Source organism: Hypomesus nipponensis, chromosome 10 (assembly GCF_054491055.1).
Source record: "Hypomesus nipponensis isolate SF chromosome 10, ASM5449105v1, whole genome shotgun sequence".
In the NCBI taxonomy this organism is placed as follows: domain Eukaryota; kingdom Metazoa; phylum Chordata; class Actinopteri; order Osmeriformes; family Osmeridae; genus Hypomesus; species Hypomesus nipponensis.
In genome coordinates this window covers 7691459-7715268 of record NC_140370.1, presented here as the reverse complement: position 1 = coordinate 7715268, position 23810 = coordinate 7691459, and the positions used below count along the sequence as shown (strand labels likewise).

General features: G+C 39.9%; 3 protein-coding genes across 3 annotated transcripts; 2 read left to right on the top strand and 1 right to left on the bottom strand.

Annotated features, from left to right (window-relative positions):
• The first annotated feature begins 267 nt into the window (after positions 1 to 267).
• On the top strand, positions 268 to 10769 carry puf60a (poly-U binding splicing factor a). The gene is made up of 11 exons (XM_084706828.1): positions 268 to 411; positions 1715 to 1810; positions 1959 to 2054; positions 2982 to 3032; positions 3234 to 3395; positions 3882 to 3974; positions 4537 to 4750; positions 6121 to 6311; positions 6735 to 6849; positions 8985 to 9226; positions 9699 to 10769. The coding sequence occupies exons 1-11, from the start codon at positions 391 to 393 to the stop codon at positions 9996 to 9998; spliced, it is 1581 nt and encodes a 526-aa protein (XP_084562954.1). The 5' UTR covers positions 268 to 390; the 3' UTR covers positions 9999 to 10769.
• A 510-nt stretch (positions 10770 to 11279) lies between these two features.
• klhl18 (kelch-like family member 18) lies at positions 11280 to 18678 on the top strand. Its single transcript, XM_084706827.1, has 10 exons — positions 11280 to 11631; positions 12878 to 13008; positions 13924 to 14064; positions 14427 to 14625; positions 14735 to 14895; positions 15251 to 15387; positions 15681 to 15903; positions 16091 to 16195; positions 16627 to 16738; positions 17018 to 18678. Exons 1-10 carry the CDS (start codon positions 11497 to 11499, stop codon positions 17402 to 17404), a joined length of 1731 nt encoding a protein of 576 aa, XP_084562953.1. The 5' UTR covers positions 11280 to 11496; the 3' UTR covers positions 17405 to 18678.
• Positions 18679 to 18964: 286 nt separating this feature from the next.
• Positions 18965 to 23645, bottom strand: bfsp2 (beaded filament structural protein 2, phakinin). The gene is made up of 8 exons (XM_084706829.1): positions 23214 to 23645; positions 22526 to 22608; positions 21683 to 21839; positions 20997 to 21158; positions 20782 to 20910; positions 20068 to 20303; positions 19511 to 19590; positions 18965 to 19086 (listed from the first exon to the last, which is right to left on the bottom strand). The coding sequence occupies exons 1-8, from the start codon at positions 23643 to 23645 to the stop codon at positions 19061 to 19063; spliced, it is 1305 nt and encodes a 434-aa protein (XP_084562955.1). The 3' UTR covers positions 18965 to 19060.
• Positions 23646 to 23810: the final 165 nt, after the last annotated feature.

Below are 23810 nucleotides of genomic sequence, written 5' to 3'. Positions count from 1 at the left end.
GACTGGAGAAGATTGATGTCATGGTGAACATTGTTGCCAATGGTGATCATATTTCAACTGCTGTCAGTTTGGTGCGCGGCTGGTCACTGAAAAGCTGCTGTTTGATAGATGGAAGCTGAGTGTCCGCTTTTTCAGGCTTCTGGCCTGGTGTTTGATCAAGGTTGATGACGATTGGATTCTATTAAATATTTTCCTTTCCGCCTTGCATGTTTACTTTTTTGTCTACTTTACCTTTTACTTTATTTCTTAACAGCTGTATTAAATTATTTCGTGTTCCAGCTGGTGGCGGTAAGCAAGTTTGTCGAATACTGTGTACGTCGTGACAGGAAGAAGAAATCTTGCGTAGGTGTCATTTGGCGGTGTGAGCCTAGCGGTTCGAAGGAGCGCTTCATGGCGGTGGCAGTTTCTGCGGTAAATTGAGTCAAAATGCTGTTTTAAAAACCAAATGTAATCGCATGCACGGTTCATTGTTATATTTAAGCGTTTTTTGATAGCAAAGTATGTTGATGACTCTATTCACTGCCCTCTATATTAATAGCTTAGTAATATTAGCTTGCCTCTCTTTGCTAGCTAGATATAGCTATTATTACAGCCTATCATGCACAGTCAACACCGAACAACTTGCTAGCACTGCTATAATAAACCGATTAATCGGTTATGTATCTTACGTTATAATAACGAAAACCGTTAGCCATAACAACTAGCTCTGCAATACCCCAGAGCATGTAAGATAGTTAGCCTAGCTAATCTAGCTACCTATTTGTCAGTGACTTGAGAGCTAAATCGGCTGCGGCCAAATCTACTTGGTGTTGCGAGTACAGTACTGTACAGTAGCACTAGCTACTAGTCTAACAAGGATGCTTGCTATAATGTTATCAAGCTAGGCTACCTGTGCTAGCACACAAACTTCAAGCAAACAATATTATGTTAATTTGAAAAGCCACTTTCTTTTTAACTATTACAGTAGCTGTATATTTTGTCTTTTTTTTGGTTGCTAGTCTAGTTCTTTACATTTTTAGCTAGAGCTAACAGTGTTGACGCTAGCTACCTATTAGCTAAACAACGCAGGTGACAGCTTAGTGTGGTGTTTTAAAGACTATTAGCCTAGTTTAAACGCATTTGTCAGTATGCTGGCTGTATGTTGAATTGACAGTAGTGAAAGTCAACGTACAGAGTCTGATATTTCATTTTTAATTTGATTTAATGTCAGGTGAAATTAGTACGTATTCCTTGACCTCTAAACATGATTATTTATTTAATATTGTGAAACATAAAACAACATTTCAAGCAGAAAAATAAACACTTGACATTTTGGTTTAAGATGTGTATTCTTGGCCTACACCATGTCAGATCTAGAGTGCATACAGTCGATTTGTTTGCTGTCAAATGAATGTAGATCATACATTGGTTCTAGGGTCATAGAGTTTGACCTTGATTTGGTTCACCGACAGGGACAGGTCTTCCGGTGCTATGTGCTGTAATGTTTTACTGTAGCTTTGGACAGAGAGGTGCACTTCTCCCACACTACACCCAGAGTGGCAGAGTGAGCCGAACTGTCTGTCTAAATTGCGGCATGGCAAACTGCATGGTTTTAAGATGGCTCACTCTAAAAGTGAAGTTAGGGTTAGTCCAACTCAGCCAGTGTTCTTGCTAGTTCCATATGTAATTGAAGGACAATCTCTCTCTTTGTTTAAAAATGCTTTTGTGTGTACAGGGAGGTGAGACTCTGATGATGGAGAATGGACAGAGCACCGCCTCAAAGCTTGGCCTACCGCCTCTTACCCCTGATCAGCAGGAAGCACTGCAAAAGGTATGGCTCCCTCGCATTTAATGTAGTGTTTTTTGTTGCCTTGTCATACACAACATAGCAGACATTGCTTAATTAACGACTAGGACAAGGTCCCAAAACTGGAATTCCATGTCCTCTATGGGTAATTCCCTGTCTTTCTTTCAAACAGGCAAAAAAGTATGCTATGGAGCAGAGCATTAAGAGTGTGCTGGTTAAACAAACCCTGGCTCATCAGCAGCAACAACAGCAGCTCACCAACCTTCAGGTAAAGAGCTTTGGCTAAATGACAAACATTTGTTTTCAGCACAAGAAGGGAAACATTTGTGTCACCCAAGTGAGCTTATCCTGTTAGCTAGCATTAGCCCTAGCAGGTTTGTTAACAGTAGAAGTATTTGACAGATCTTTGAACGGGGCATACTGGATGATCCAAAAAGTTAAGGAGCTAAGTGTTTTTGCCTACTTTCTATCTGGACATTGTATCAGACGCCTAGGGATCTGGGCCCACGGTTATGATCTAAGAATGACTTGTGCCAAAAATATGACTGTGACCAAATGTACTCACTTCAGATTTGGACCCAAAGGGTAGGTGAGTTTTAGGAAAATATACTTTGAGCAGAAGAGACTACACAATGCAACTAGGAGACACTAACAGTAGATATGTGCAGGCACCGCTCAATTATTTTCCACGGTTCTCTCCTGAGGTTACGGTATATGTTGATAAGCCAGTTGCTTTTACACTGAGAGAAAGCAGATCTGTTGCTGACTGCTTCCAAAGGCAAACTATTGGGTTTAGGTAAAATATCTAGCAAGGGACATTGTTTGCCGACATAAAAATTCTGACAGTATGTGGTTTATTAAAAATAGACCGAAATGCTACATGGATAATCCAGAAAGTGAGTCTGACTGCTCCCAGTCACCTCTAGACAAGACGGTGTTCTTGCCACCAGACAAACCCATTCATTGGACCTCCACTGTTTTGGCCAACCCTTCAGGTTGGAGGAGCTGTCTATGGTACTGCACCAGGAAAGTCAGCATGTAGTAGGATTTAGGTTTTACTGTGATGTCTGCATTGGAGTGACAGTCCTAAATCAGTGAAGGAATGATTTCATGGTGGTGAACTATGATTGCCAAGCACTGACTTGGAGAAATAGTTCACACTTTTTATTTAAGGCTCAATCACTTTTTCCTTTAGATGGCTTCACTGACGATGGGCTTTGGAGATCCTCTCTCACCATTACAGTCCGTAAGTTAAATTCTTTCAACTTGTTTTTGTTTTTGTATAGTAGATATGTGGATATTGTAAGTGTGTATAAAAAAAAGTGACTCAATAATGGAGTTATAACGGTATGAGTGTAAATGAGCTTTTAACTAGGGACACATTTTTGAGAAAACAATCGAACACACACACACACACTCAATTGAGTGTGTGATGCTTTGCTTTTAGGTGGCTGCCCAGAGACAGCGGGCTTTGGCTATCATGTGCCGGGTGTATGTGGGCTCCATCTACTACGAGCTGGGAGAGGACACAGTCCGACAGGCCTTTGCGCCCTTTGGCCCCATCAAGAGCATTGACATGTCATGGGACTCTGTTACAATGAAACACAAGGTCTGAGCAAAAAAAAAATGTGTGTGCTTTTAAACTACATTGTATATTGATGAATGAGCTTTTTCCTCAAATTGAATGACTCCAACTTCCTTAAATTAAAGCCATTGTTCTAATTGAGGTATATAAAAAAAAAACTACGGACCTCATTCTTTGATAGATGTATGCATCCAAAAAATATATTTTTACAATTAAAGGCATTTTGGGCTGCCTCACTGCCAGACCTAGGGGGCTATGTGCAGTCAAAATGAAGATGTGAATTCTGTATAGCTGCAATAATGTGTTCAGGCATCAGAAAGTACATATTTAAAAGGTTTCAGGTTTAAACTTACATAGCTTGAATTAGTCACTACAGTGGAATTAGAACATTTGAAAAGATTGTATTGGGTTTTGTCAACTGAGGGCAGACCATGGACAAGAAAATACTGGATATTGATGCCCATCCAGATAAAACACATTCTTCTTGCTCACCTTCCAAGTTTTTCACAGGGTTTCGCGTTTGTTGAGTATGAGGTGCCTGAGGCAGCTCAGCTGGCCCTGGAGCAGATGAACTCTGTCATGCTAGGAGGGAGAAACATTAAGGTGAGTTATTGTCTTTTGCAATTCGGTTGTATTAACAAGGACAGAAAACCAGGTGAATTGCTTAATGTCAGAGATAGAATGCTGTGATTCAATAAAGCTTTTTCTTTTTTTAAATAATAGCTGAGAGCACAATGAAATTATACATTTTTGTCATTTGAAAATATGTTGATTTCAAAGAGTAACTGATTTTTGTCCCTGGAATATAAGACTTACACTTAGTATTAATATTAACCAGGTCTCTTGTGGTTTAGAAGACAATATAACATGGCAATACCTTTTTGACAAACTATGTCATCTTAGGAAGTGATTCTGTATGAAATACATTCCCTTTGAGATGTGCCTGTTTGTACTACCCTTGTACAGTGGATTCAGAAATTCAAAGGAAAGATGCAACAGCAAAAATTATGTGAATCATTAAATAGATTTAATTGTCAAAGAAAAACAAGCAAATAGTAAACATATTGTCAAGATGGAAATTAAGTTGGGGGAAAACATCTTAACTAAAAAACTTTTTTGATTAATAACCTGCAACATTTTGCCTTCTGTCTCATTTCATCACCAGGTGGGAAGACCAAGTAACATCGGTCAAGCCCAGCCAATCATCGACCAGCTGGCAGAAGAGGCCCGTGCCTTTAATCGTATTTATGTGGCATCAGTTCACCCTGATCTTTCTGATGAGGATATCAAGAGTGTTTTCGAGGCCTTTGGCAGGATTAAGTCATGTTCACTGGCAAGAGAGCCCACCATAGGGAAACATAAGAGCTATGGTTTCATTGGTAAGGAACACTCCTGGCCAACTCATGCATTTGACAAACACAAGTTAAATAACTATTGAATATAACATAATTAACATACTATTGAACATCATATTTGAATAGTTATCCACCGCAGTATTTTTTATTTAATTCTTTAAATAAGCAACATTTTCTAAAATGTTCTACATGTATTAAGAACTGTATGAGAATGGAGCTGTATCTGCCATCTGGCATGTTAGAAAAGAGATAAACAATCCAGTATTAAAAAGACATGCTCTTTTCAGCAAACCCCCTTTTTCTCTAAGGTTCATCAGATTTAGAACAGATATATCTCTAAATTATACAATCAATAATTATGGTACCATTATATGTAGAATAATGTCCAGGAAATAGACACTGAATCAATCAATGTATTTATTTATTTCAGACAGGTGTTTATTCATATATAGAGAACGTATAATTTGTAAGAGGAGAAAAATGCCTCAAATGTACATTTTGAATGTGTTTCACTGTGGTGTAACTAAGGTGTAAAAGCATATTGATATTGCTCTCAAATTCCCCCCAAATCATACTTAACACCACCTCTTTGTGTATGGAACACATGACACCACAACACAATCATTTACTATTGCAATGCCTTTGACCTCCATTGCTAAAGTTGTTTCGTTTCAGTTGTTTCTTTTTTGTAAGGAGATAGGTAGTTCATTCTCCTTTTCACATTCTCTCTTTATTAAGACATGCCAGGATGAACAAAAACCAGCGCTGTAGAGAAGAGGCATCACATTATAGAAAGTGCCGAACATGAGACTCAGGCAAGATCCACACTTGATTGGCAAGCGGAGGATGATAATACTGCTCCGCACTATCAAATGTAATTGTAATTAATGTTAAAACGTATTTAAAAATGTAAACTGCAACAGTGTGAACTTTGTCATATCCTCTTGTCATCACGTGGTGATGTGTGAATCAATCAATATGGAACTCAAATGGAAAGTGGAAGGAACATGCATAACCTTTTCAAACAAATGTTTACATGTTAGTGTATTGGGTATTGATACGTTGTGCTAGATTTTGAATCTTGTGCATTGGAGAGAAGTATAAGGTTGATCTTAGCCTCCAGTTGCCTGACAGAACAGATGTCACAACACAACTTTCTTATAAGATGATGAATGTAGCAACTGTCTGAGTGGGTCTACACTTATTTGGCTAAATTACAGTGGGAAAAGTGGGTCTGCTACTTTGTTTAAGTATGGTCCATTTTGACATTGCTAAATATGAACACTCCAAACCTTCAAGAGCCACTGTCTGTTCAATTTGAATACAACCAGCTGTTTAAGTATTGTAATGCACACAATTTAACAATCTGTTTTTATCTGACATCCTTTTTAAAGAATATGACAAGGCCCAGTCGTCCCAAGATGCAGTGTCCTCCATGAATCTATTTGACTTAGGTGGTCAATACCTTCGTGTGGGCAAGGCTGTAACTCCTCCCATGCCCCTGCTAACCCCAACTACTCCTGGTGGACTTCCCCCTGCAGCTGCTGTGGCCGCTGCTGCTGCCACTGCCAAAATCACCGCCCAGGTAAACATCACAGAGCCAGGCACTAGGCCCGGGCACGACTCAGCCTTTCAGATATACTTTCATGAAATTGATCTTTAAATGTGTCTGAGAACTAAAGTTACTTCTGTGAAAGTTACTTAAGAATAGCTGTTTCCCAACATGAAATTATAAAAGATTGGCGTCCGATAATATAAAGACATTATACGTTGTAAGTTGTGTTTGTGTTATGCAAGTCTTTATGGGATGCATTTATTATGTGATGCTAGTAGTATTTTATTTGAATGTAGTCTTGTTTTATCATCACCAATACACAGTTCCAGCAAGATGTAAAATAATCTTCTGATGAAACAAACTCGAAAACAATACATAATTGTTCAGCATTGTAGATCCATATTGTGGAATCTCTGGGGGGGGAAAAGTGATGTGACAATCTGGGTGTTTCAGGAGGCGGTGGGAGTTTCAGTATTGGGAGCACTGGCTGGACCAGCCCTCCTCTCTCAGCAGCTGGGAGGCTTGCCCCAGGCTGTCATGGCTGCCCAGGCCCCAGGGGTCATTACAGGTATGATCACACAACATACACTTACCAGTTAAAGAACCATGACATACCTATCATGACACGTGTAGGACAATGATCATGCCAGATGGAAACATTAACCTTTACAGACTACAATCCAGAATGACAACGTAGCGCCACCACTTTGTCGTTCCTTGTTTATGTACCTCATTTCAAAATACTACTTTAGCCTTGAAATGACTCTTCCTGAAACCACTCTAAAGATCCAAGAGGATGTATGTTGAGGTGTGATCAAATATAGTTGTTCCCCAACAGACCAATCTAGTCCTAATACAACCCTGTTTTATCGATGATGCTTCTTACTAAACTCTCTGCCACCCCTCTCAGAGGTAATGTAAGCTGCATTAATCACACTTTCTCAACGCCAGGTTCAGTAGTGTGTGAACTCATACCTTCATTCATCCTTTCACCTTTTTGTTGGCTTAACTTGCCTTCCTGCTTACCCCTACTTCCAATAATCCAAACAATTGATACCAGACAGATGTCGAGTCAAATGGAAAATCAGACACAATTGTTGAAAATTAGTATTTGTAAAAAATAGTCAAACTGTTCATGTAAATGCTACTACCAAACCATATTCTGGTTCCTCAGTTACTAGTGAGTCAATTTCATCTATTGTCTTGCTTTTCTTGATATATAAAATATCCCTCGGTGAGTTAGATTTATAAGAATAGCATTTGTCCAGGTAAGTTCACATTTAAGTAGTGCAATAATAAATAGTTACATTTGGTGTGTGCAGGTTGTTGGAGTTTTCCACCTTCTGTGTAGCAAAATAAAAGTCCCCTTCTCAGCTCATATGTTTCATAAACGAAAGGTTACAGACAACAATTTAGCAATACATAATCATTTGTGAATATTTAAGATGCCAATACACACCTTTTTCCTTCAAGAGCCAGTGCAAACCCGTAAGAAGATTAGTATTGTCCCAAGGTTTGCCCTTCTACTTTGTTCAGTTGTGGATACACACAACCACTGTTATCTTTTTGGTTACTCAGTTGAATTATACAACTATTAAGTATAGCTCATATTGCTTTAAACTGATTTAGTTTGTTAGTATGACTCAAAAAATCCATCTATGGATGGACCAAGGAGTTTTCTTTGCCATGTTCAACCCAGCATTTTCACATACTTTGTTTTATTTGTAATTGCCTCTGTATCTGAGCCAGGTTGCTGTTATCACCTAATGTGTATTAGTTGTACATAGCCTGTTGAAGGACCGCTCAACTAATAGATTTCTCTTTTATTGTCTCTTCTCTCCTTGTCTCTCTCTCTCTCTTCTTCCCCTCCCTCTTGAATCCACAATCGCACCAACAGTGGCCACTTAATCCCCTCCCTTTGCTGCACACTGACCAACCATGTGTGAAGAGGACTGTTTCTAGCCCCTCCCCTCATATACATAGCCCCTCATTCCTATTGGCCAGTGAGTCTCAGATCCTGTGTGTTTTGTGGAGTTGACTTTTGGTTTGCACCTTATCAATTCAGAAGGACCATTTGAATGATTACGGGTGGTGGTGGGGGACAAAGCAAAGTGCATCGTTATCTATTTTTGACTCTACAGTAAGAAGTAATGAGTATACAGTGCTGAACTTTTTTCATCAGAAATCCCAGTACTTCTATTTTAGATTGAAGTTAACAAATTAATGTCTTGCCACTAATTCAGTTTACCAAGCATCAGTGTTATAATTAATTTACATATATATATATATATACATACAAATCCCTCTAATCAAGGTCACTGTTGAACATCAATATAAAGTGTGAAGAGATTATTTGTTACAGATTCATTGCCATTCACCCTTTGTCCATGCCCAATATATTTGTTTTATATTTGAGCAGGAAAAGTATAATGCCAGCCTAGAGAGCACATCAAAAATACAATCCACATTGTCATAATTCCAAACAGTTTCATAGTTCCTACTGAAAAGGGAAGTTATGCGTTATATTGAAATTGTTAGGACAGGAGCCCATACCCCAGCCAGACATTTTGGGGAAAGCTCCTGGCCTAAGGGCCTTCTTTCCTATACGGGCACTGGCCTGGGGCTAGGGGAGGCTCCTCTGGGGCTGACCTACCACAGAGGGGTTTGACCATTTTGTCCTGCCTCCCTCTGTTTCTGTTGCAGGGGTGACTCCAGCACGACCCACCCTGCCTGTGCTGCCTCAGGTTGGCCTTGTAAATCCTGTACTGGCCTCACCCCCAGTTCTGCAAACCTCTTTGATAGTCCAGGATATAATAAAGAAGAAGGAGGAAGAGGCTTTACAAGAGGCGACAGGCCAGGAACCGTTGAGCGAACAAGAGCACATGAGCATTTCTGGCAGCAGTGCTAGACACATGGTCATGCAAAAGCTTCTCCGCAAACAAGAGGTAAGGGTTCAGGCAGGTCTGTGTGATAGGCAAATCCTATTCTGTTTAGAAACTAAATAATTCATGGATAATAATAGCAGTCATACAAATATTGGAATTATCATTTGGGTGAAGACATTTCCTTATGAAATCAAACCACCCTTCATCTACCAATGCCTAGAAATGTTTTTCATCTTTCATACTTTATACAAGACTGTACAACTGTATGCAACAATGGACAGGTTTCTTGAAATGGAAACCTTGTAACCTGAATTGAGTGAAAACATGTAATGCATTGGTAAAGTTAAGAGTTGCAGTGGTCATCAGAATTTGATGAAATGGTCCCCAATCACATAAAAGTTAGCTTTTATTAAGAATTAGGAACACCTTCTTCACTGACTTGTTTTGCTAATTACACTTAATATACGGTGTGTCGTAACTGGTCATGTAACTTGTGCATACATTTTCCTTAAACTATACCCCCTCCTCCCAGTCCACAGTGATGGTGCTGCGTAACATGGTTGGTCCAGAGGACCTTGACGATGACCTGGAAGGTGAAGTAACGGAGGAGTGTGGCAAGTTTGGTGCTGTCAACCGGGTCATCATCTACCAGGAAAAACAGGGTGAGGAGGATGATGCCGAGGTCATTGTGAAGATATTTGTGGAGTTCTCCATGGCCACTGAGATGAACAAGGCAATTGAGGCGTTAAATAACCGCTGGTTTGGTGGCCGGAAGGTTATCGCTGAGATTTATGACCAGGAGCGTTTTGACAACAGTGATCTCTCTGCATAGACTGTCCAGGAAGCCCTTTGACAACTATCACAGCCTCAACACCTCTGACATTTTCTGTCTCCAACAAACACACACACATAAACAAAGTTATATAAATTAAGTAGACCCACACTGCAATTTGTAATGCTGGCCTCTTTTAACCTGTAATATTTTTTTATTGATGTTGATATTAATATTATTAATGCTCCTGTGAAGATTCATACTTGGCAAGGAGAAGCTCATGGATTTGTATTTTAAAATGTTATTACTGTGGCCTACTGTGAAGGACTGGATTTCTTTTTGTACTGATTTCAATGTATTTTTCCCTATTATTGTAGATTTTATTCTGTTACACCTTTTTTGATCGGTAAGTCAACTCTGCTAGGGAACTGTTGTCAAATCTATTGGTCTAAGTAGCCCCAAACAGACTCTTAAAATTATGTTCAAAGTGTTATAATATGTTATGTGTAAAGTTTGTTATAATAAATACAAATGGGAAATCAACAAGGTCACTATTTAAACCAATTATACAGTTATAGAACTGGTCCCATTTTAAATGACATTCCATTATGTGGAGTAAGGTATTTTATTCTGAAAATCATTAATGGCTGCCTACGGAAAATGACAAATGTTACTCAAACATTGCAACTACAAGATGTTAATGTTGCAGCTGATGTGAAATCTACCTTCATTGCAAATCCTAAAATGAAATGACAGGTATTATCTTCAAAGGTCTCCCATCTTTTTACAGTGATTGGTAGAGGAGGTCAATAAAGACTGTCCATGGCCTGATTGTGAGTGGAAAGGTTGTTGACTGGTGGGCTGAACTGCGTCTTATAAATCGTGCTGAAGGCTATTAAAAGTTTTGAGATTATACAATATAGCGGAATAATAGTAAAAGTATGTTCTTTTTACTTTGCAGAACTATGACAAAATGCTCAGGCCAAATAAATCGGATGTAAGACCCAAAGTCGGATTTATGTCATGGATTTGTTTGGTTTGTTTCTCTTGTCGTTTAATCGAACCATAGAGCGTTTCTCCCTTCTTTAGTTTAATTCGTTTTGTTTGGAAAGAACGCAACGTTAACTCAAGAACGGTTTAAGGATGGCGAATAACCAAAGTGCAGGCTATTTGGGTTGATTTTTGGGTCCTCCATTCTATTGAGCACATGTAGACACTAATAAAATAGATTCGCCGATTAGGTACAGTAAACTGTTTCTGTTACTCGTACAAATGCCGATACCACATAAGCTAACAGTTCAAAATGTGTACAATTATTATATTCCAACCAGCGCCTCCGTTCAGTGACAACCGCGCAAATGTAGGCTACACAGGGTATTATTTGTCTAGGGTGGCATGTTTAAAGCTAATATTTTTCTGTTTGGACCAGTCATGCTTTTATCTTAGCAACACGAGCAAATCCAAATTAGAGAGGAAAACGTAGCTACGGAGACCCATCTTGGACATTTTACCCCCCTAGTGTTCGCACATTTGATAGTGCTTCTTATTTCAATCTCTTATGACGATGGGTGACATGATATATGAGGAACTGGAAGATTTGATGCATTTTTCAGTCCACGATTTGCCAGGTCGAGGATATTCTGTTATGGAGGAGATAAGAAGACAAGGGAAACTATGCGATGTCACCCTTAAGGTAACGTTATATCAGGGGCAAAGCTAGCAGCAATATTCTTGCTAACTCGGCTAGCTCTATCTACAGACAGTACAATCGAAATTGATTGTTCGCGGCCGGGCTAGCTACAGTACAGTGGATATGGTTTACTAGTATTAACTGGTTTTAAGTACTTAAGTACCGATGTCATAACATGCTGTGATTTAGACCCTATTATGATCATTGCAGTTGATGTTGAAATGACATACTCTAGCCAGCTAGAGCTAGATAACAAGAATGAATGTCAACGTGAACTTCTCTAGCCTGACGTTGACAGGGCAATCAGAAGTCTCAATTGGCTAGCCTAGCTATAGCTTGTTGAGTCTTGCAACTGTGATATAATTAGCTAGGTATTACCGTAGCAACTGCTGTAATGTACTCACCACAATGTTTTATAAGCACAATTATTACCAACATGTTTCTTTGCACTCTCTTTCGACTAGCTTAACAAGCAGCAGCGAACTAACCTAGCTGATAAGCAAGCTTGAGCTAATTCAGTTCTTACTAGGGTCGGTGACCAACAGATGGCAGACACACTAGTAAAGGACCCAAGCTAGACACACCAGACAATGCTGTCTTTAAAACTTAATCAGACTATAATGGTTCAGTAGTTGGTTTCTAGTGTTTTTAAACTTGATTTTCCGTTTTGGCCAAATTAAAGTGATGTCATGTGATGTTCACTTTACCCTTGCCCTCTGTGGGCAAGGAGGTGCAGTCATACTAATCAGCATTAAGCTGCTTCTAGACAGTAGCTTACATGCTTACTCAGCACTACACCGTTACAGTTACAATGTCACAAGCCTATCAAAGCAATTCTGGTCACAGCAGGTATCTCTCACACATTGCCAAGTTAACTTGTGGGGGGGCAGTGGCTGTCTTTGCATCTCCATCAGACATTTTAAGCGTGTTTCAGCATAAATGTTCCTGTATGGAACATTATCGAACACAGACAGGTTACAAATGATCTTGACAGGGTAGTGCTGCAGTTTGTGCAAAAAGGCTAGATTACATTAGAGATGTTTTTTTTAATAATAGGCCTTGTGTCATTTCCCCTTTTGTGTGCGTCACCAGAGGATGTGCACAGAGTGTGATACTAAAGACGCTTAGGGTACTTTTATCCCAAGGTCTTTTGTCCCAAGGTTTAATCCTAACCCTAACATCCTCATGGTTTAATCCTGCTGTACCAGTTTTGTCACATCATTGGCTGAGATCTGCTTATGTATTACAGATTGGAGACCACAAGTTCAGCGCCCACCGGATTGTGCTTGCTGCTTCCATCCCATACTTTCATGCTATGTTCACCAATGACATGGTAGAGTGCAAGCAAGATGAGATTGTCATGCAAGGAATGGACCCTAGGTAAATCCCCTGTTTACTAAATGTTTCAATGTAACATTCCATTGAAATGCAGTGGAGGCCCTCACTTAGAAATACACTCGTGGTAGTATGGTGCTACTAAATTGAAGGATTCCCAACGCCAGCCATGTTTTAGTGACCATAATGGCATTCATAATTGAATATTACCAGTAGAACACTGTACTGTATAAAGTCAACAAATTATAAGTGGTCAATACATTAAAGCAGATTGATGCCTTGCCAGTTATATTTAGCCTAATCACAATTCCTTTTACTACACACTGCAGTTAAATATAAAATAGTTATCTAATTCAAAATATGATGGAGTACTGTAATACAGGGGTCTTTCTGATTGTAGTATCTAATATGATATCCAATGTCATTAACCTTATTGGCTGCTCCTAATAGAAAATTAAAACTTTTATTTATTTTTATCAGATGTCGACAATCTGATGAATTAATTAACGTTTTATCAGTCAAACCCCATCACTGACATTAGCTACGCCTGCCGTCATAAATAAACATTTTCTCTTATCTCTAGTATTTGAATACCATCAATTATGGTAAGAGTTGAGAAGGGTTGCATAATGCATAATGTTAAGTATATACTGTAAGTATGCAACATAGTCAGTGTTTTCATGTCGCAAGAAAGAAAAAAAAATCACTGACTTGAAATTACATTCACATTATGATCAGAAATGTAGTCAACTTAAAATGACTGGGGAAAAAAAAGTGACTCGCAATATCAGTCACACAGTGGCAATAATTTAAACGTGTCTAAATATACACTGACACAGGACATGTCGACCATGCTAATGATCTGTTTTGCTGCAATTTCATCCATACCTGGCTCAAATAATTATAATTATAGAATAGCATTTGGATTACTTACCACTTGTTTTATTTGGTATTTTGCAGTGCCCTAGAAGCTCTAATCAACTTTGCATATAATGGCCATGTAGCCATTGACCAGCAGAATGTCCAAGTCCTCCTGATTGGAGCCAGCTTCCTGCAGCTCCAAAATGTTAAGGATGCTTGCTGCTCTTTCCTACAAGAGAGGTGAGTTGACCAAGACAAAACATCTGTTAATATACAATAATGTGACTACTTTAGCCTTAGTTACATTTAAGTCTTAAATTATTTTGTCTAAATTATCTGAGAACCAAGCATTTTCATTACAGGTTTATACATAGCTCTTAGTTCTTACCGAGAAATGCTACCACACTTCAGGATATATTAGGCTTGAGATTTAAGCAGTTGAATTGGGCAAACATGCCAACACGTTTGTACTGACTGGACACCAGTGCAAAGCAAATTAGTCTTTGGTTCCTCTTCAGTTATTGGCTGACCATCGGCTTTGTGGGAAGAGACCTTAAGTGGTGTGCCAGTCTTTCTCACTTCATACCTCTGCTGTTTTGCAGACTTCATCCCAAGAACTGTCTTGGAGTACGGCAATTCGCAGAAACCATGATGTGCACCACACTGTATGACACAGCCAACAGTTTTGTTCACCAGCATTTTGTGGACGTGTCCATGTCAGAGGAGTTCCTTTGTCTCCGGCCAGAGGAACTGTTGGAGTTGGTAGGCTGTGACGAGCTGAATATCAAAGCAGAGGAGCAGGCAAGTAATGGAGCCATACGTGAATTACAAAGCTTTTTCAGGACAAATGCCCTCGAGATGCAGTTTTGTAAAGCATCTTTCAACCAAAGCTTCTGTTCCCTATCCAAAGGTGTTTGAAGCCGTTCTAGCATGGGTACGTCATGAACGTGTGGAGAGGGGATCTCTGTTGCCAGAACTGCTCTCCAAGATCCGGCTGCCTCTTTGTCGACCCCAGTTCCTGGCTGACCGGGTCCAGCAAGATGAGTTGGTGCGCTCCTGCCACAAATGCAGGTGATTAACCTTTAAAGTCTAATTTTTTTATTCATCAAGTGAATAGTTTAACACAAGGTCATTCAAAACAGTTACATTCTACATAGTAGGCATACAAAAAAAGATTAGTAGGCATATAACAAGCTGAGCAAGAGCTTGACGGTGTCATATTGCATCCATAACCCAAAACATATCCAGTGCCTATCTAATAGTATTTTAAAGGGTACATTATAGTATAATGTATTTGAGGAAGTTTGTCTGTCTGTTGATTGGTTGACTGTGAACAGTGAGAGGATGCTATTTCTTTTGATGATGGTTTCTTGCTGGATAGATGCAGAGGAAAATGTAACTCACAACCTTTTTGTTTCTCTAACAGGGATCTTGTTGATGAGGCAAAAGATTTTCACCTCATGCCAGATCGGCGACCTCATCTTCCAGCCTTTAAGACACGGCAAAGATGCTGCACCTCTATTGCAGGGTTAATTTATGCTGTAGGCGGACTCAATACTGCAGGTGAAAATTATTTGATTTGGATATACACTATCTGAGAACTGGGAAGAGTGTTTCCAGTGCCTTAGTTATATTAAAGTAATAAATCTTGTTAGCAATGGGACACCTCCCCATGTTATGATAATGTTGACTGTTCAACCATGTTTTTAAACAGAGGCATCAAATATATGGTACTATGTACCAAAATAAACATCTCCTACCTTAAAACAACTATTGAAGATACTAGACTTGTAAATGACTGACTGACTTGGCTTGTCTTGCATTGAATATAGATTTATTTTTATTTTTTTACCCAGGTGATTCATTGAATGTAGTTGAAGTGTTTGACCCAATTGGAAATTGCTGGGAACGATGTCAGCCAATGAAAACTTCACGGAGTCGAGTAGGTGTAGCAGTTGTGAACGGCTTGCTTTATGCCATTGGAGGATATGATGGTCAGTCCCGGCTGAGCACTGTGGAGGTCTACAACCCAGAAACGGACACCTGGACACGTGTTGCCAGCATGAACAGCCAACGAAGGTAAGATGTTTCTGTGAACCAGATCTTGACTTCCACACTTCACATCCATTTAGCTTTGTATGTCAGTTCACAGCTTTTTCTCCTGCTTGATACCCCCACCCAATTTAGATATGACCTCTCTGTTAACTTATATGCCTATAACATCATTGGTTAATCCATGATCTCCTTTCTCTTCTTTTTAATGCAGTGCAATGGGAACAGTTGTTGTGGATGGTCATATATATGTCTGCGGAGGCTATGATGGTAAATCTTCTCTCAACTCTGTGGAGTTCTACTCTCCAGAAACAGACAGGTAAAAAGCTTCCAAACTTTTGAACTTCATGTAATCTATCGCTTTCACAGTGCGTTTAAACAGTAATTGACAACATAAATTATGTTATGAGGATTTTTGTCAAGTTGTCAGAAGCCATCCACAAACCTTGTAAGTTTCATTATATATTATTAATTCCTAATGAGGAAACAATTAAGTTGTGTATTGGAATAAAGAGAAACAAATATATATTTGGTGGCTACTGTTAATGCTTCGCAAATCCCTCGTAAATTGTTAGGGTAAATTATATTATTTCACTGATTTTTTTCTTATGGACAAAACTTACATATTGATCACAAATCAAGAGCTGAAATAGTTGGTTTCAAAATACCAATGTTGTATCATCCCTAACACAAATAAACAGATCCTGCCATCTGAATCAATGTGTTATGCCGTGTCGTCCATGTGTACAGGTGGACAGTAGTAACAGAGATGAATGCCAGTCGCAGTGCAGCAGGGGTGACAGTCTTCGATGGAAGGATTTTTGTATCCGGAGGACATGATGGTTTACAAATCTTCAACACGGTTGGTACTTGATTTGTGTAATCAACATAGGGGATGATGTGGTGGAAAGGAGGGGTGAAATGGTAACTGGTGTAATGGAATTGGCCTAATTCCATATTGAATGAAACCATTAATTAAACTGAGCATTTAAGTGGGGGTGTTTAAAATGCAGCTTTGATTCAAGTTGTAGTCGACAGTCACATTATCCTCACTACTGCGCAAGCTATGCCAATTGCTGTGGGTTTTTGAAAGCTTAGATTGACTTTAGACTGTTTTTCTCTTTACACTCAAATCTTGCAGGTGGAATTCTACAACCATCACACAGCTCTTTGGCACCCTGTGGCTGGGATGATGAACAAGCGCTGTCGTCATGGGGCCGCTGCCCTGGGAAGCCACCTATACGTGGCAGGAGGTTACGACGGCTCCGGTTTCCTGAGTGGGGCAGAGGTGTACAGTTCTGTGGCCGACCAATGGAGCCACTTGGTGTCCATGAACACACGGCGCAGTCGAGTCTCATTGGTGGCTAACTGTGGAAGACTTTACGCAGTTGGTGGTTACGATGGACAGTCAAATCTGAGTTCGATAGAGATGTATGACCCTGAATCTAACCGTTGGACTTTCATGGCACCCATGGTTAGTCATGAGGGTGGGGTAGGGGTGGGTTGTATACCCCTGCAGCCTGCCTAACCCAGCAATCCACCGAAATGAGCCTGTAGTTTTATTTTTGACTGGGTAAAAAAAAAGAAGAACTTTGTAAAGATCCAAGAACAAGGATGAGGCAGCTATGCTCTGTGTACAAGGTACTACAGATCCAGTCGTGCTTCACATTCTAAGCCTGCTATGCCAATACCACTGAAATGGTAGTGGTGAATAAGTGCATACATTATATGAATGAACAAGCCCGGGTTTAATGATCATGTCTGAAGGTTTGGTGGGGTTTTTAGTTCCTCTCTGTAACTGGAGTGATTTAAACAAACAGAATGGGAGGTAGACAGAGGTTTGAACAGGACTTCAGATATAATGTTCACCTACAGGTACAGCTACAGGTTATTGTGGCAATTAAGCAGAGCTGGAAACAATTAGTTCTGTTATTCTTTTAGTGCAGGGCAACCACATCATTTCAAGTTGTGTTTTTGCTAGAGGACGTAGTTTAAATAGTTTTTAAACTGGGAGAAAATTATGTGAATTCAGAATTGAGTACATTGGTATAGGCAACAGTTAGGTGTAGGGGCCAAAATCAAGCACATACTTGTGGTAAAAAATCCTTGTAGCTAATTATACCTATGTTAGGTAATTTGCGCAATGTAATAAAGTCCTTCAGTCAGTGCTCGAAATGCGACAAAATATTATAGTTTATTCACATCTGGTTTTGAACAAATGTAACTTTTCTGATCAACTGGTGGAAATGAGCATCTTTGATGTGTTTTAGTCTTTCTTTGATAACCAGTGCAAATGTGCAAACTGTGTACAAGTTGGGAAAGCTGCTTATCTTCTTCCAGTTTGTCATCCAATGTAGGGCTCAAACTAGGAATAATCTAATTGAGCTATGTTGTGGTGCTCAAAACGTCTTAATTGGCAATTGTGATGTTTTGTTGTGTAGAAAAATGGTAGCCACGTGTATTCCATGTTCCAAACAAAATGTGGCTTTGGTGAGCAGCAATGCTGTTTTTGCTTACACATTAACTAGGATGTGGGGGACGAAATATTATTGTGTCTTGATTAAAATATTTAATACAAATGCATGTAGTTAATATTACTAAAACTACTACAACTACAAGGACATTCCACAATGTTGAACATTCTTATATTAATGGCTTGAAATAGTATTGAACCCTTTTGTAGGTAGTGGCTCTTAACCTTCCGTTGTGGTGCTAACACCGTATGGCTTCAGCACTATAGATGGACATAACATTTTTTAACCCTTGTGCTGCCTTCGGGTCACATGACCAAAAGGTTCATAACGAACCATCGTTGTGTTTACCTAATTTTACCCAATACAAAAGCAAATAAAAATAATTTTCTTTTAACCTTCGCAATGTGAGGGGTCTGAGACAGCCCAACGGTTAAAAGAAAATGCTTCACTTTATTTTTGTATGCGGTAAAGTTGTGGCAAACAAAGTTGGGTCACAATGACTGATGGGTCAGAATGACCCGAGGAGAACACAAGGGTTAAGAGACGGGAGTTTTTTTAAAAGTTGGTCCAGGATGACAAACTGCACAAACTATCATTTTGTAGAGAATATCATTTTTATTTACTCATTGTGACATGATTGTTAGTGGATTAGGATATCTTCAGTTAGCTTGGATTGATCATACTTATGGTCATGTTCATCAAGCACACCTCTACTTACTACCAGATGGGCTGGAACCTGTAGAGACAAAAACAATTTTGCCACGTTCAAAAATGATCTATTGACACCTTTTTGACATGAATAATTAACATAGAAGTTGATATAGGTTTTATATTGGACAGAACTACAGTAGGTGTCATTTGTAATATCAGGTGTGCTATCAACACTGGAAACCTAAAACAGAAGTTATAGCCGTTAAAGTCTTGGACCACTATTTGAAATATTTTGAATTTTTGTGGTTATACAAAGAAAAAGAGGGAACTGTTAGAGTTAACTGGGCCGCGTTTCCCATAACACATCTAACTGTGTGCTACTGAGGATGGTTACTAAAAAAGAAAGTAGCAGAAGAGACGTACAAAGTTAAATGTTCCAAATAAACGTAATCAAGTGTTGGTGCTATTGATGGTGCAGTATGATTATTATTCATGTCACCAAACAGTACCTTGACAGGCTTTGTTTCCTTGAGGATCCGAAGGAGGAACAGTTGGATTTCCCTCTGGCTCTGATTGGTTGCCAGACCACCTGTTGAGGCAGTGCTGTGTTACGTTTCCCTTCATGAGTAGTGTTTTCTTGGCTATACCATTCTCAGACCAAGGGCTTTTTCACTAATCTGACCCATTTCAAATTGTTAGACTCCTTCAAGCATTATTGTCTAGAATTAGCTACCAAAATAATGCATTTACTGAGAACAAAGTCAACTATATCCGCGTCTCTGCATCCATTCCACTTGCCATTGTGGTTATCTACATTGACATGTAGTCATTTAGCAGATGCTCTTATCCAGAGCGACTTACAGTAAGTACAGGGACATTCTCCCAGAGGCAACCAGGGTGTAGCCTTGCCCAAGGACACAACATCATTCCATGGCCGGGAATCAAACTGGCAACCTTCTGATTAATAGCCCAACTCTAACCGCTCAGCCATCTGACCCCCTACATAATTGCTGTGTGTCATACATTGTATGTTCAGCGTTAAAGCGTCTGCGGCCATGCAACTTACATGGAGGGATGGTAACGGCTCTCCTCTCCGTCCAGGATGCCGTGGTACATTCCAATCTCCTGCTCCAGACGCATCTTGTTTCCAAATAAGGTCTCGTAGTCACGGCGCTGTTGCTCAATGTCGCTGCGGACGTCGCCCAGTTCCGACTCCAGTTTACCAACGACAGAGCCCAGGTTCTGAAGCTCTATGTCATGCCAGTGCTTAGCGTCACACAGGGAGCTTTCCAAACCTCGTTTCTGTGAGCAAGAATAATATGAAGATGTTTATCGAATGCATAGACAGAAATGTCTAAATCAATGACTATACTCACCCGTGTACATACATTGAAGTAGTCATGTTTGATACAAAACATACCTTGCAAACTTTGACTTCCTAAGTTTAGTGGCCCATCAGCATTGACTCACTCTTCCTATTGTATTTGTTTTTGCCAAATATCAAGCCTTTGTCTTATGTGTTTTAGTAGATAATTGTTTCCCAAAGGCATCTTTCCACCCTCCCTACTTTGATGACTAGTTGATCTGAAATGATTGTATTGGTGACACCCATTCAATCATGTTACATCATTGTTTCTCTCGAGAAGGGAATGAATAGGCAAGATGATATATTATGTAATTGTTGGAAATCAGTTCACTTAGTGTAAGGTGGTATTGCTGTCTCTGTTGGTCGCTACAGAACATTGTGGAAAGTTTGCAATGGAGACAGCAGAATACGTACAAGTGCTCTGATCGACTCTGTTTCAGCCTGTAGACTCTGGATCTTACAGCCAGCATCGTTACACTCCATCTTCAAAGTCTCCAGCTGTTCCTCTTCCCGACTCAGTTTGCTGTTTACAGTTTCTGCCTGCTGAGCACACAAACACACAACCTTATCCTTAGATCCATACAGTTCACAAAGCATTTCCTTATTTTTGCCTTCCAATCCTTCCAAACCTTGTTCTCCAAGTAGGCATCGGTTTCAGCACGGTTCTTCTCGATGACCTTCTCCCAGTGAGAGCGGATGTAGGCCAGAATCTGGTCCAGACTGGTTTCTATTGGAGCATCAGGCTCATCCACCTCACGACCTGCCATCTGGTTGTAGAGGACTCTCACGTCCTGTAGGGGGTAGAAAACATGCTGTTTGCACAAATTTGAGATGTATACAGTATGTCAGAAATGTCTAGAACATCCAATTAATTACGTCTAGTTGTGTCTGATTAGGCATGTGGAAAAGTCTATGTTAAATATTAAAGAGAAGAACCTATTGTATGTCATCCTGTCACTCAAATGTATTTTCCCTTTACAGAGCTAATTACTGGTCTATACTGACTGTCAAACAGTGCTCATCACTGTTTTTACCAATTACAGTAAGTAATGCACAACCCATTGATTATTTCCAGGAAGGAAATATGTCAAGGAAGATTCTTATGAATATTTTAATTATGTTGATCTTGGGCATTCATTCATACGTTACAAAACACAAATATCCATATCTCATTCATTTATTCATGTTGTTTGTGTTATTGTTGTCTATGTATTGGGATCCTCTTTAAATATGTACTCAAATGACCTCATTACCTAAGTAATACAGGAACCTAAGAATAATCTCCAAGAATCTGTCAAATGATTATGGCACTGACCTCCTCGTGGTTGCGTTCCAAGTCTTGAAGCTCGAGTCTCAGGCTCTCAATCTGGCTGTTTAGGTCGGTTTTGGTGAGGTCTGCATCATCAATGATCTTGTGCAGAGAACTGATCTCCTCCTCCACAGCCTTCCTAAAAGGCTGCTCATTGTCAAACCTACAGGAAATAAGAGGGAGATGAGATGCGTAAAAGACAGAGAGGAGATGGAGGGTGGACACTGGAGGATGGAGGCAAACATGTAAAAAAGAAAAATGGCAAACTTATAGGTATAAAATGTATATACACTGGATTAACATTACACCTTTCAAAGAGTAGAGAGTTGTAGTGAGAGTGATATATTGTAAGTGTCAGGAATTAGGCTAAAATGTACAATGTCTGGGTTCCATATAGGCTGAGGCCATATTGTAAGGGTCCGGGTTTGATTCCAGTTTTGTGCCCCCAGATGCACACCAGCCTGGAAAAGCACCCTAAATTCCTGTTCTGTATATCCTAGCACCGGCTTGGGCCATTTCCTGCATGTCCTCCCCCCTATATCTGTCCCCTACATTTCCAATCTCTCAATTAACCAGAAATGACCAAAGAAATATCTTTTTAAATGAATTATTTTATTTTTTAGATGTAAAAAACAATCTCCTGATCGAGATTCAAACAGTATTCTTTTAACCTTCGTCATCTGCAAAACTTGTATAATACTAAATATAAATATAAATATGTCTGATTTGAAAATAATTAGACTAGCTAAAAAGGGTTTTTGGTCTGTACGGTAGTGTTATAGTGATTTATTAGATCATCTCATGATGGTCTCCACACACACAGAGCAAACATGAGAATCAAGTTCTTACCTGTCCTTGAAGTCCTCAGCGTTAGCTTGTAAATTTTCCGTCTGAAGCATGAGTCTGGCGTTGTCAAGGATTGCTTCACTGACCTGCAGAAGGGATTGCAATGTATCATACCATCCTCCAGGAGACAGTAGATAGTATGAAGTAAACCTTACAAGAAGATCCTTAGCCTAGTATTTGGATTTGTGTACTGTAACTTAACAGTAAACTTCTGCTGGCATGAAGAAGGTAAACTCCTTTCAATTCACCCAGAAACATCATCAAGAAACCTTCTTTAGTCATGCAGCATAAACAAAGTGCAATTCCTTAATAAAACTAAGACAGCAAATTTACTGTGTTAGTTATTTTAGGGTGGTGCACATATGCATTTATTTATATGATAATGTTTTTCCTAATGACAGGAGATGTGAAATTAATATTTTTGTTAAGTTGACATACATCTGTCATACAATATGTAATATGTAAATCAGTCTCTATAAGAATCATTAGTAATACTTATGAGTTTTGTGGGAAGTCTCTTACTGTGATAATGTATGTCCACTCTTTGAATACCATATTTAAGTGACAACTGGAAATTTATAGCGCACACATTTTGAGGTTGAGGTACTGCCATGAGTAAATTCTCTGCTTATTTATTTGTTTTCAAAGTTTGGAGATCAATTCCTGGCCCCATCTGCTCCCCCTGCCCTACCTGTCTGTAAACGTCCTCCCAGTCTTGTCTCAGCGGGCCCCATGCCCCGGCACTCAAGGCTTTCCGATCAAGGCAGTGTCTTATCTGCTCTTCCAGCTGCTGGTTAAGTTGCTCCAGGGCATGCACCTTGTCCCTGTACTCCATCAGGCAGCCATTGAGGCCCTGGGAGCCCCCCTGCTGGGCTCTGTCACCGGTCCGAGGCAGGACCGGTGCGGCACTGCTTCTCAGGCCCTGCAGAAACACACTGCTGATCCCGAGGGCGCGTCGCGACACCCGCGTGCCCAGACTCGAGGCGCCGCCCGTGGGTGCCGTCCCCACAAACACTCCTCTTGGTGCTGTGGTGACGCCTACCGTACCGATCCGGGTCCCGGCCGAACGCTCTGTGGCGGAAGCCTGGCCTAAGAAGGATGATCTGCGTCTCGGCATAGGCATGTTGTTCCCTGTTTCTTGAAAAGAGAGGGTGAGAACAGTGTGTGTTTATGGTCAGAAGGCTAAGCTAGTCACCCATGGACATAGCTATGGTTCAGAGTGCAAGTGGGGTGGCTTGTTGTGTCAAACAGCCAGAGCCCATGTGTGCGTCGACCTTTATTGTAGGCT